Consider the following 14,068-nt stretch of genomic DNA (forward strand, 5'->3'; position numbering starts at 1 on the left):
TACACTCCGCACCACGCTACCACACGTGGAGGACAGGAGAGTGAACAGAGACAGCCCCAGCGCGCGGGTCTGATCTCTCAGAACTGAGATTACCCTTCATACTTCCTATGTGATGCCCTACTCCTGTGATAGACACCAGAATCGGGGATTATTAAAGAAATTTCATATGTAAGTTACTAATTTTATTATTTGTTGCTAATATAATATCTATCTCTCATCTTGGTGCGCTTTTGTGTTTTTTCTTGTTTTTCTTGTTTTAAATGAATAATACGTTTTATTTTATTCCCTCTCTGATCAGATAACTCTGGATCCATTTGAAATGAGTGTGTGTGTTTTTTTTTTACAAAGACAGCACACGGTTGTAAAACTGTCCCCCTTGCTGTAATACTGTACATGGGTGAGCCCTAAAAGAAGGGATTAAGGTTGCCGTCCCACTTAGTCATATGAGGTTGTGGGGGTAGAGGGGTACAGTTACTGGTGTTTTGGTTCTAAACATTGTTTGCATTTTGTTTTGGTTTATGCCAAAACTCCATTTCGTTTGGTTTTAGATTTTTATAAAAATGGTAAAAAAAAATGTTTTCACATTTTGGTCCAATTTTTTTAAAAAGCTTTTTGAATTTGTGGCAAAAAAAAAATTGCAGGTTTTTCGGAAGGCTGAACAATTTTATATATAAAAAAAAAAACAATCCAAGGATGTGCTTTTTGGGGGTGGCGGCTCCAATTTGTTCTGAAGTTCAAGTCGTAGTTGGAATCAAAAGTCGAATCCGTGAAGTGGAGATTGGGCGAACGTGCACAGCCATATTAACTTAGTCCAAATAGATTTTTCCCCCACCTCCCATGAGCCGCTACTGGACCGCTGCCTGTACAGGTCTGTCAGAGATAACATTTCTGCAACACTTTAAATGATTTCCGTGGAGCAGAGTCTTCTAAGGTCAGGTGCCCGGTGGTCACGGCCGCACACCAATCACTCGCCTCCATACTGACAGGCCCCAGTGTCTCCTTGCTTGTTGGCCCTCTTCCTGCTGTGGCGCGTCAGCCAGCAGGGGATACAACTCAATTGGTTTCTCATGCGGCAACGCGGTCACATGGTGCGCCGGGAGCCAATAGCAGGGCAGATCTCTTTGACCAATGGGAGCACAGCTACTCTTGACCAATGGCAGAGTAGCTTTTTCAAACCCAGGAGAGGGAAAAAATGTGAATTTCTGCTGCATAATTTAGTTAGCTCTGATTAGCATGTATTACAGCTGCAGGTATTTTTGGTTTAAGTCAGGCTTTCTGGCCTGACAAATATCTAAAGTTACAAACCAACCAATAAAGTATACTGCAGTATTGTAGTCTCACTTTACTGCAGCATCAATATATTGCTAGGTTGGGTCAGTGTTTCCAATGTATTAAAGAGTCACCGGTTATATTGCCATTAACAAGTGCACAATGTGTATGTAGTTTGGAACATTATGTATGCCCAGATTTTGTCCTGATTGGCATTATATGATGTCAAAAGATGCTGTATACAATAGTGATGTAACTATAATTTTTTCTTCAATAAATGACTGATTTGAAAGACTGTATATTGGCATTATGATCACTGTTCAAAGAGATTAACATTGTTAATTTTGCCTGCTGGGAGTGCGCCATTTTCCCTGTGCTGTGCTTGGTGCTGTGCTTGTGGGGCTTGGTGCAGTGCTTTAAGCTGCTGGGCTGTGCTTTGTGTTGTGTTGTGCCTGACGTCATGGCCCGCCCCCCATTTTGGCCACGCCCCCACGCAGCGGTTTTAAGCTGTGCATGCGCCGCCAGGACAGCCTCCAGCGGGAACTTGGCCTAAAGATACTGTTTTTTTTGGGTGAAGTGTTACTATATACATTTGTTTGGGGAGGGATTTAAAAAAAAAAGGGTGCAATGTTTATTTAAGAAGAATCTTTATAGTGTTGCCTTGATCATCTCAATGTTTAATTTGCTGCAGGATGCCTTCCTCTACTGAAGGGGGCGCTCAACTCCTCAACATCAACCCAACAGGTCAGGTTTTAAAGATATGCCAGCTTCAGCACAGGTGGCTCAATCAGTGGCTCAGCCAAAGCCACCTGTGCTGAAGCAATGACTGGTTGAGCTACCGGTTCTGAAGCAGGGATATCCTGAAAACCTGACCTGTTGTGGGGTCTTGAGGACTGGAGTTGAGCACCCCTGCATATTGGATAACTGCCTTTAACTGAAACAATATCATTATTATAACTATTGTTATAATAATTACTATTATTATGCTTTTATTGTGTTATTGTGCTTACCTTAATAAGTCTATTGGGCCTTAAATTCATAAAATGAACGAAGATGTGTTAAAAGATGGAGAGAAAAAAAATGCAATGGTAGAAATTGAGTTTTAGGACTGGGGCCCTTATTTAAAATGCGGTAACCCAGTGCTGGAGAAGATTACAGCCCCATTCATTTGAATGGAGCGGATGTCTTCCCCAGAAAATGAGCAGTGGCTTTGTAGTATATCGCTTCCACTGCACCTTTAAATTGAATTGTTATGTGCACTGTGCCCTATACAACATAATTACTGCATCCTTAGCACCATGTGTACAAGTCACTATTAACATACATTTCCTGGAATTCAAGTCTCCTTCAAAAGCCTCCATTCATCTTTTTCCCCCGTCTTCCGAGAGCAAGCCCAACCTCTTCCTGCCCACCCAGCTCCCTGTCTGTGGAAGGAATGCGACTCCATTGAAGCTGGACTTCCTTATCTAGAGACAGTAGTGTTTAGGAAACCCCGAGGTATGAAGCACATATTGCCAGATCTTAACCCTGTCAGTGCCGCTTCTGCAAATGAAGTGCCACTAAAGAAGTCGGCGGCGCGCCCCGCTTTTCAGGCTCACTGTCGTTGCAAGAGACCATGGGAGGCCCACTCCAGTCCTCAAGAGCAACCGGCGAGGCAGGTTTTTCAGGTTATCGCTGCTTCAGCACAAGCGGCTCAGTCTTCCATTGAGCCACCTGTGCTGAAGCAGGGATAGCTTGAAAACCTAACCTGCTGGTAGCCCTTGAGGACTGAGGTTGGCTACCCAAGCAAGAGATCAATGTATCAAGCTCAGAAAATAAGCCTTTAGTGGTAAAAAGGGCGGCCCTCCTTGGACCCAAGTGAACTAATTGTAGTGATATACAAAGTGTCTTGATCACCAAACCACTGCTTTCCCCAGAGCTTCAAAGGGTCCATACTTAGCCTTAGTGCCCTAGAACAGGGGTGCTCAACTCCAGTCCTCAAGCCCCCCTTACGCCCCCAACAGGTCTGGTTATCAGGATATCCCTGCATCAGCACAGGTGGCTCAATCAGAGGCTCAATCTAAGACTGAGCCTCTGATTGAGCCACCTGTGCTGAAGCTTGAATATCCTGAAAACCTGACCTTTTGGGGGGGAGGGGGGACTTGAGGACTGAAGCACCCCTGCCCTAGAAGAATCAGAAATGCATTAGGCAGTGTTGTGCTGGACTTATTAAATAAGCCTCTAGTCCACATGCTGATCCCACATGCGCAGTACGGGAAAATAAAAGCCAATCGCGCATGCGCAGTAGGGAAAATAAAAGCCAATCGCGCATGCGCAGTAGGGAAAATAAAAGCCAATCGCGCATGCGCAGTAGGGGAAAATAAAAGCCGATCGCGCATGCGCAGTAGGGAAAATAAAAGCCAATCGCGCATGCGCAGTAGGGGAAAATAAAAGCCAATCGCACATGCGCAGTACGGGAAAATAAAACCCGATCACGCATGCGCAGAACGGGAAAATAAAAGCCAATCCCACATGCGCAGTACGGGAAAATAAAAGCCAATCGCACATGCGCAGTACGGGAAAATAAAAGCCAATCGCACATGCGCAGTACGGGAAAATAAAAGCCAATCGCGCATGCGCAGTAGGGATAATAAAAGCCAATCGCGCATGCACATTAGGGGAAAATAAAAGCCGAGCGCGCATGCGCATTAGGGGAAAATAAAAGCTGATCGCGCATGCGCAGTAGGGAAAATAAAAGCCAATCGCGCATGCGCAGTAGGGAAAATAAAAGCCAATCGCGCATGCACATTAGGGGAAAATAAAAGCCGATCGCGCATGCGCAGTAGGGAAAATAAAAGCCAATCGCGCATGCGCATTAGGGGAAAATAAAAGCCGATCGCGCATGCGCATTAGGGGAAAATAAAAGCCGATCGCGCATGCGCAGTAGGGAAAATAAAAGCCGATCGCGCATGCGCAGTAGGGAAAATAAAAGCCAATCGCGCATGCGCAGTAGGGAAAATAAAAGCCAATCGCGCATGCGCATTAGGGGAAAATAAAAGCCGATCGCGCATGCGCATTAGGGGAAAATAAAAGCCGATCGCGCATGCGCAGTAGGGAAAATAAAAGCCGACCGCGCATGCGCAGTAGGGAAAATAAAAGCCGACCACGCATGCGCAGTAGGGAAAATAAAAGCCAATCGCGCATGCGCATTAGGGGAAAATAAAAGCCGATCGCGCATGTGCATTAGGGGAAAATAAAAGCCGATCGCGCATGCGCAGTAGGGAAAATAAAAGCCGACCGCGCATGCGCAGTAGGGAAAATAAAAGCCGACCACGCATGCGCAGTAGGGAAAATAAAAGCCGACCGCGCATGCACAGTAGGGAAAATAAAAGCCGATCGCGCATGCGCAGTAGGCAAGTGCCGGTCGCGCATGCGCGGCCAAACAATACAAAAACTACCAAACATTTTATATGACATGAAAGATCACTGTGGTCCTGCACTGCTTTTAAGTTAAAACCCAGCATACTGTTGAAACATTTCAATGTGTTGCATGGCTAGTCACACACCCGCAATGTATAGTAAGTGTAAAACGTATTTCAACACAAAAAATATTAGAAAAATGTCTCGCGTTATGTAATGGGTATAAAAGTAACAGCACTGTGCTTGACTGTGAAGAATAAGAGGACAAATATTTGGGGTATTGTATATTTAGACTAGATAAACAATAGAGCTGTTGTACTTATTTCATGAAAAATACACTTACATTTAGTGTCAGCAAAGTGGTACCAAAGCTTTGAGCTATTTAGCCCACGTAGTTTGCCAATTTACCCTACAAAATCATGGTATCTTACACATCTAATGCTAATACGTCCTTCTCTTACCGTGCACCTCACACCTGGAACAATCTACCGGAGACTCTCAAAGCCACCACACAGTAGGCACCTGCAGCTGTTTAGGGAAGCCCATAGTTAGGGACCCTTTTCCCCAACTATACCCCAACAGCACTTATCCTCTGAGATCTGACTCCAAAAGACTGTTCATGGCCGCAAGTTTCAGCAAAGTATCCGGCCGCTCCTCCTTCTCTTACCGTGCACCCCAAAACTGTAACAGTCTACCACAGACTCTCACAGCCACCACCAGTCTAAGTTCTTTCAAAACTAAAGCTATCTTACATTTTTATCTGGTCTGTAACTGTTACATACGCCTAAAAGATAAATGATGTTAAACTGTTCATGCAATGACTTTATACATAATGTATACTTCATGTAACCATATATTTGTGACCATGTAGTTATCGTCATAACTCTGTGCCCAGGACATACATGAAAACGAGAGGTAACTCTCAATGTATTACAGTACTTCCTGGCAAAACATTTTTATAAATAAATAATAAATTGTTTAGTAGCGTCTACAATTGTACAGATTTCTAGTATATGTACCAAATGTTCTTGGAATCTGTGACTGTATTTGCACTCACCACACCTACTGCAAGGCGTACCCATACAACGCCCTCACATTCCCATTGGGTGCACCCCAGCACCTTTGTGGGACATTTCTTCCTTAGTAACCTTCTAATGAGTTTAAAGTGAACTTTCTCACTTCACATACTCTTGCAGTTGTAAACAAAGTGCATTCATTAAATATGACACGGTGAAATATTCTGTTACCTGCACGAGAAGTTCCAGCTTCCGGTCATCGAGGAGGTGAACTTGACATCGCCGGCCCTCTGTCATCTACAAGGAGACAAAAGCCACGGTTACTAAGATGCCTTGTGACCCGCACATAGTCCTGATTAAATATCTGTGACCACAAAAAAAAAACCACGTCTTTCAAAGTACATTTAGCGCCTTCTCAGATAACAATAGATGGTCTGTGTGCGCACACCTGTATCTGACATCCATCACTCTGCCTTACATCTGGGCTGCTCTGATTGTGTTATACATTGTACGCTGTTGCAATATATTGCAAACCATTCAGGCAGGAATATATATATATATATATATATATAAAAGTGTGAATGCAGGAGAGCATGATACTGACTAGCAGGCGCACGTCTCAACCTCGTTTTCAATGCCAAATTCCTTGGCTGATTCTTTAAAACACGAGTGACACCCGTTTTCCCTTTAGGCCATTTCCCTTTTGTCCGTGGGCTATGACCGCGTGGGTGCCACAGCACCCAGGTTGATAATATTGTATATCATAAGGAAAGACTCTCTGAAGGGAGTTGCATTTTAAATTGGTAGAGCAGCATCACCCAGTGTCATAAAAGCAGTAACCCCAGTAAAAAAATAAAAAAAATAAACTAAAGTTTTTTGCGTACTTGGATTGGAGCCAGAGCGGCCTCCAGTGCTGAGCCTCACTATGTACTCACCCCTTGTACCTGGTTCCTGTTACTGGTGAGGGCACTAGTGCAGGGGGGGGGGGTCAAATCCAGTCCTCAAGGAACACCAACAGGTCAGGTTTTTAATCTATCCGTGCTTCAACACAGTTGGCTCAGTTGTTGACTGAGCCACTGATTGAGCCACCTGTGCTGAAACAGGGATATCCTTAAAACCTGACCTGTTGGTGGCCCTTAAGGAGTAGAGTTGGCCACCCCTGTGCTAGTGCTCCTCATGAAGAAACCGACATGGCCACCATAGTTAACACATAGGATGCAGCAGCCGATGATGTTACGGCTTCCTATGGGCCCGTGAATCCTGCGAGATTTGGTGGTCATGTTGCTTCCCCAGGCGGGCGCAGAGAGGATTACAGGCACACAATTAGAGGCGAAAATGAAATGATAATTTGCCGGTGCACATGGAGCTGGGGGAGATCCTGTGCTACCCCCAAGGAAGTCACGGAGCAGGAAGGAAAAAAGGTTCATTTATTAGCAAATCCTGTGCTGTGGGACACCTGTCGCGAGGTTACGGGGGAGTGCTTTGGGTATATATTCTACACTTTGGTGCCTGGTATTTAGCCCTCACCTTGACAAAGACTGCACATGCAGTCGCAACGTTGGTACTGGATTTGCTAATAAATTAACCATTTTTTCCAAGACCGAGTGCCTGGTTGCTTCCGTCCTGCTTCATGGCTTCCCAGGAGGGAGCACCGTTTAGTACACCTGTAATTATCTGGGGACCCTGGATATAGCGAGGTTCAGCACTAAACGCCCCCCCTGGTTCCAATTATGTTTTTTTTTTAAATCCTAGGCGGGATTGGTGCTTTAACCTTTTGGGGGCAAACTTGCAATGTTTGCTCGTTGATACAGTGTGACGATTTTCTCCTTCATGACTGTGCAGTGGTGTCAAATGTGTGAAAGTTACTTAGTGGGTATCTGCCGACTTGCTGTGATCAATACACAGTAAGGGAGATCACATTGGCACAAACTGACTCATCACATTCTAATATTGTGCTAATTAACTTTCTATTTAACTCCACATCAATATATGAAGGCACTTTGGGGACTATTAATTCCAATCTTTCAGCTGCAAGTCTAAAGGAAACCAATAAAAACGCTACCACATTTATCAAGGAGAAGAATCATTTGAATGCAGTGGGATTCTCTTCTTCCATACATTTGCCAGTGGTTTTTTTTTATCCCAGATTTAAAAAGATCATTTCCAAAGCGTCTTGATGCATTGCAGCTTAGCGATAAAACCTGAAACTGGCTCCTTCTGCATGAATTCTGCGGAGGTACAATTCAGCATATTCTGACGCAGAACACTGATGCCTCGGTGGTGATCGTAATAATATCTAGAGATATTGACTGTCCAATCCATAAGGAGCCAACACGGCAAGCGTTTAAAATACAGTCACCTGCTCTCACTGTAGGCCGCCAGGCCGGGCTTGGATGTATTACACTATCCACTCTGTAATGCGCTGCACTTGTCTCCCGTTACATAAAAATAATAAAATTACATACAAATAGGTGAGAACACTTGCATTAATAAGATGTTGCCCCAAAGCGTAATCATTCAGGGAAGGCATTGCGTCCTGTATTATGTTTGTTAACAGTGTATACAGGCATACCCCGGTTTAAGGACACTCACTTTAAGTACACTCACTTTAAGTACACTCACGAGTAAGGACATATCGCTCAATAGGCAAACGGCAGCTCATGCGCCTGCGCCTGTCAGCACGTCCTGAACAGCAATTCCGGCTCCCTACCTGTACCGAAGCTGTGCGCAAGCGGGGAGACTATAGAACCTGTTACATATGCGTTATTTACATCAGTTATGCACGTATATGACGATTGCAGTACAGTACATGCATCGATAAGTGGGAAAAAGGTAGTGCTTCACTTTAAGTACATTTTCGCTTTACATACATGCTCCGGTCCCATTGCGTACGTTAATGCGGGGTATGCCTGTATATAACTTGCGGAGTGCATTAGACATTTTCGGATTGGCAACATCTCACAGCGCATCCCTTACAAAAACCCTCTTGCTGATCTCCGGTGGAGATAATGTATGGTAAACCGCTATACACCTTACAGTGCATTCTACAGATCGATAAATAGACAGATACGTCACGTCTGTTTAAAACTGCAGTTCAGTCAATATCCTGCATGTGTGGTTTTTTTTAATAAATCAGTTCTGTAGTAAGAAAAAATACTTTTAGCATTTTCTGTTTTAAAAAAAACAAATTTGAAAGACCAATTTTCTTGTTTTCTATTTTAACAAGCATGCTTGTTCCTATAGCAACGATTTACATTCCCCATATTTAAAGATGTCGCCAAACTTTGCCGATCAATAGACGGAGAACGAATTGACCGGCAGCTATGCAGTTCTTTAGGTAAGTAGAGATTGCCCACATGAAACTATTGAAGTTAAAAAAAAACTAAAAAAAAAAAACGGAAGCCTGAACTGCAGCTTTAAGTTTATTTTATCCTTTCGTCCAGCCACCATGCCTGTAATTCAACAGCAGGTACAGTACATAACTCATTGAATGTGGAGACTTTGTGAAGTTCAACATCCAGTGAATTTTAATCTGATTTCTACATAGAGGAACAGCAATAAATTGCTTTTCATGTGGAGAGGCTCTTTTGAGGAGACACCGAATCAGCATAATTCACACAACTTAATTCTAATGTTGTGCCCCATATATGAACAATACACAGCCCCAATGTCATGAGAATATGGTCTAGCCACAGTCCCCCAAGACTCCATTTGCCAAAGAACCAGAAAACAGATACATCCTAATAAAAAAAAGGAACTGGGTTGAAATCACACAAGGACGAGTTAGGCTGGTAATAATGTGATATTGTAGTGCAGTATATACAACACAATATAAAGATAATGGATAATATTCTAAATAAGTTGTATTTTATTTAATGTTGCAGATCCATTTGTGCTACAGTTGTCCATCATCTTGCTGCTAAATAATAGACATTACAATCACACTCTGTATTCCAGCATTCTCCTTTATTTCAGGCCTGCAGTGCTAGCTTTATGGTCATTTTGGGCCAATTTGTGCATTGATCTAATCTCTCTAAAAAACAAACAAAAAAAACCCAATATGATGTACAGCAATGTACTTGTATCACTGGCTACTGCCAAAGTTCCCAATTAAAGATCAGAGTGTTAAAGAAATGTTTTAGCACACTGTGAGTATCTGGTTAGCTTTCCTCAAATGCCCTCTAGTTTGGGTAACCATATTTGTCCCTGCAAAACGTGGGACAAAATGTCATGCATACGCAGTAGGCACTCACCAACATCGCATGCGTGAACGGCGAGCGCCGACTGCAAATGCGCAAAGAACACATGCCGACCGTTGATGTGAGATTGGCACTGGCTGGCCATTCGTGCCAACTGCGCATGCGCAATCGGAACTGGCTGGCCGTTCGTGCCGACTGCAAATGCGCAAAAAACACATGCCGACCATGCATGCGAGATTGGCACTGGCTGGCCGTTCGCGCCGACTGCGCATGGGCGATTGGAGCTTGCCGGCAGCCGAGCAAGCCGGCATGTGCCTATCGTGCATGCGCACGAGCAGCCGGCAAGCACATGATGGTTTCATTCTTCTGAAAAACTCCCTCGCTGACCTTGACATTGGTGTTCCAGTAAAGTCTGGACAGCAGAGATAATAAGTGCATTTCAATGTAACTCATTACTATTCAGGACTTTTTCAAAGTCATTAAAACAAGATATCCTTATAATGAGTGCTATAGAAGAGATATGAACATTCTTCATATATGCTGTTTCTATACAAGCTTACAATAAAGTAAAAGGTTTCCTCAACATATATCCACTTATTTCTACGGGGGGTTTCTAAAACATAATGTATGAATAATGTGTATGGCCAGTCACTACACTGCATTTAAAAGGTATGGATCTGCCTAGGTTCTTTTTAGTTCCTTAGGTGTGAAGCAGGGGGTCCTCTTAGCCAAACCGCATTCATTTCAGCTTCTGGGACCCTTTGGTTTCCGAGGTACTTACTTTCGAAGGGGCCCCAGGTACCGACCCCCGCTGGGAAAAGTGGAGGTTTAAATCTCTTGTGGCACGAGAGCCGTCGCGGCTGCCTATTGCCCTGCATCAGATTTAAGAACCAGGAGGTACCAGCAGCACCGACGGATGTAAGTATCTCAGAAAGCAGGGGTCGCCGGAGCTGAAAACGGACTTTAAGATAGAACTCTCCTACTTGTGCTTAGATATAGGAGAGTGTGATACTAACGCGTGGGTGTACATTTTTCACAACCAACAATTTTCAAAATGTTTAGGGAAAGATGATCTTTTTATTGAATTATTCAAGTAATACAAACCCAAAATCATAGCTACATTTGATATCAGGGACTTCTGTACTCAACAAACGTGTTAAATTCAGGAGAGCATGCAAAAGCAGAGCCTCATCAACAACTAAACATACATCTACAAACTTTCAATGAATGTCAATTACTAGTCTAGAGAGAGGGATCATTTATAAAACACCTATTTTTATTAGCTAACGATAAAGGCGAAACTACATTTGAACAGGTATTACAAGTGTATGCAACCGAGCTAGAAAAAGAAATCAGAACTGAAAGCCAAGTAGACAAATGTGAGTAGTTTACCAAGAAGTCTCCTTTTCAACAACAAATCTGTTTTACCGTCCTTCAAGCTGCCTGTGTAACATAAACATTTGCCTTTCCCAGACCCTAAAGTATGTTTACTTTCAGCTGACAGCTTGCAACCTCAGCGACTTGCTGTAGGTGACACCTGACGGCCTCAGGCTGAGGTAGACGGTCTGGAGATTTAATGGAGTGCTATAGCTACAGGATATTTAAAAATTATAGTGCTACAAAGTAGCACAAACCTTAATAAAATGAGTTTGGTTAGTATGACGTTTCTGTCGAATTAATTCTCTGAAATGTCTTTTGACGCATACAATCAAATGTGTGATTTCAGTGCAGCAATGTGATGCCCAAAATGCCAGTAAACGGGCCCGTTGATGTGATTTGGTAATTAAGCGTGTCTTCCGGCACAAACACATTCTTACAATATCAGGTTATTTTGTCTGTAAGAGAAAAATAGCAGAATCTAGAAATAAACACTTTAATAAAGATACAAAATGATAAACGAGAGCCGGGACATACATACTGTATGTAACCCACTTTCCCAATGCCTAAGGGAAACCGCGGGCGCTTAAGAGTGCTGCTCGTACCTGTATGCTCACAGGAGGCCTGAGCCTCCGCTTCTTGGAGCCTGCGGTGAGCTCTCTCTCTTTTAGTGCAGCGCCTCCACCTATGAGGGATCCCAGCGTTGGCGGGATGACTCCTCATAGGAACCAATACAAACAGTAATAACAATATCACAGCAGATATATATAACTCGTCTTTACTACACACAGTATAATGCAACAACACAATAACGTATAATAATATCACACCCTGAGTAGTTCCCCCAAACTACTGAGGGTGCCTTGGCACCTATAACCCCGTTGTCCGCACAAGCAATCCCACCCAAGTGTGAGGTAGCATTACCCCCCTGTGATGTGTCGGTGCACGGTGGTACCTTCCTGGTCACAGGCCTGACCAGGGAATAATGGGAGGACGACGATGGATCAGGTCCCACGCAGCGGGGCCTCCAACACAACTCCCCTCACACCTTATCCAGGGTGCGATCCGCGGTGAAGCCTCCAGTCGGAGGATTCCTCTTCTCGGCTGCCACATGCAGGTCTTGTCCAAGGCGGCAGGTCGCCGCGTGGACGTCCGTCCACCGGCCCAGTATGGCTACTATAATACTAAGGGGAAGGGTCCCTATCTGGGGCCTTCCCTACAATACTCTACTATAGCTGGCTTAGGACCTAACTGGGGCCTAGGGGGCAAGGTCTCGGCCTAGTCCAGGAGTTACTGCTCCCTGGACACCACCTTCCTCCTTGGCGCCTCCGTCAGCACTGACTATCCTTCCTGGTCCCGGGGAGGATATCCTGAGTCCCAAAATGGCCGCTTGCGCCTTTTCCTGCAAGGCATTCTGGGACTTGTAGTCTCTAGTTGCTTTCAGAGCCATTTCAAGATGGCCGCCGCTCCAGCCGCAACTGCACATGCACGCCAGATCTGAAATAGCCGCCGCCTCTTCTCCCCGATCGTACGAAGCTCCGCAGCCCAGCTAAACAGCTGAGCAGTTCCCCCTCACCGGAGGTAAGGAGGGGTACTCTGCTACACATATAAGGGGGAAGGGTGGCTTGACCGCAGTACAGAGCTTCCCTTTTTTCATTCTCCCTATTTTTGGGGGGTTATGCAACCCTTCTTCCTGACAGCGGCAATGATCCCTGGGCCTGGTAATATGGTTCCATCCATCTGGCCCCTAAGGCAGGGGTGCTGGTCAACTCCAGTCTTCAAATGGGCAGGGCGGTGGCTAATGGTGAAGGAGGGGGGAGGAGGGGGAGGCTGCGGAAACCATAAAGGGTGGAGGAAGCGGCCTCAGTCACGCCCCTCCAGGATGGAAAGTCCCACGCATCCCTTCCTTTGGAACAGAGGTGGTTTAAATAAAAATAAAAAAAGAGGATAATATGTAATGCTTTAAAAAGGTTTTATTATGTCTGTCACCACAGCAGCAATGGTGGTACATTGTGTGGGATGAAACCCAGTCAGTCGGCAGGGTTACAATATGGGGCCTGTGATAGGCAACTGGGCAGAGGAAGCGGTATCCGCCGGGCGGAGTTTACTGGGGCTTCCTCAGCTTGGTTTGGTTAATCAGGGATGATTCAGAGTGCTGGGCGGTACCTGGCGGGTTTGGGTTAAATTATGGTGTAATTGAAGCTGTGGCTTTTTTTACCTCCAGCTCGGTGTTGTGTGGTTATTGCAACATGTGGGATTGGTACGTTGGGGAGAAATAAGATGTTGTAGTAAAGGTAAACCGTACCCCGACAAGTGTGAGCCTACTAAAAGGAAAGTACTCCCTAATAGAGACCTCCCTTTCACGGCCACGATACAATATCATAATATATATAGGCTCTCCTTTTACCGTGGTCGGAACGGTTATGGTGCACCAGAGCAAGATAGCCCGTGGTAGGAACGGTTATTCAGGGAACCATATAGTGACCAGGCACCTTGTATCCTGTAACAGGATGGTACTGGTTCATATGAACCAAGGTGAGAAACCGTGGTGGGAACGGTTCCGGAGAGCCTCAACCTACCAGAGTACCGTATTACCAGGACTAGACACTAATGGTAAGTACTAAGCTCTCTGTTGGTAGCATGAATACACTTAATAGAGGGAGAAAGCAGTACTTTGTGGCTACAATATTCGTCCTTTTGATGAGGCGTGCGTCCCGACGGCCGTTTCTCGGAGGCGCGCTTTGTCACAGGAGGTGTTTCACGAAATAAGAGGAGGGTGGGAGAGAGCTGGAAGGTTACACGGTCATT

General features: G+C 44.8%; 1 protein-coding gene across 8 annotated transcripts in view; it reads right to left on the minus strand.

Annotated features, from left to right (window-relative positions):
* Positions 1 to 14,068, minus strand: part of FRMD4A (FERM domain containing 4A) — a 523,694-nt gene that overhangs the window by 246,384 nt on the left and 263,242 nt on the right. For all 8 annotated transcript variants that reach the window (XM_075599524.1, XM_075599522.1, XM_075599523.1 and 5 more), the window contains exon 2: positions 5,916 to 5,981. In XM_075599524.1, the coding sequence (XP_075455639.1) occupies positions 5,916 to 5,981 (66 nt within the window). The remainder of the gene's footprint in view (positions 1 to 5,915; positions 5,982 to 14,068) is intronic.

This window comes from Ascaphus truei, chromosome 5 (genome assembly GCF_040206685.1).
Source record: "Ascaphus truei isolate aAscTru1 chromosome 5, aAscTru1.hap1, whole genome shotgun sequence".
NCBI lineage: Eukaryota > Metazoa > Chordata > Amphibia > Anura > Ascaphidae > Ascaphus > Ascaphus truei.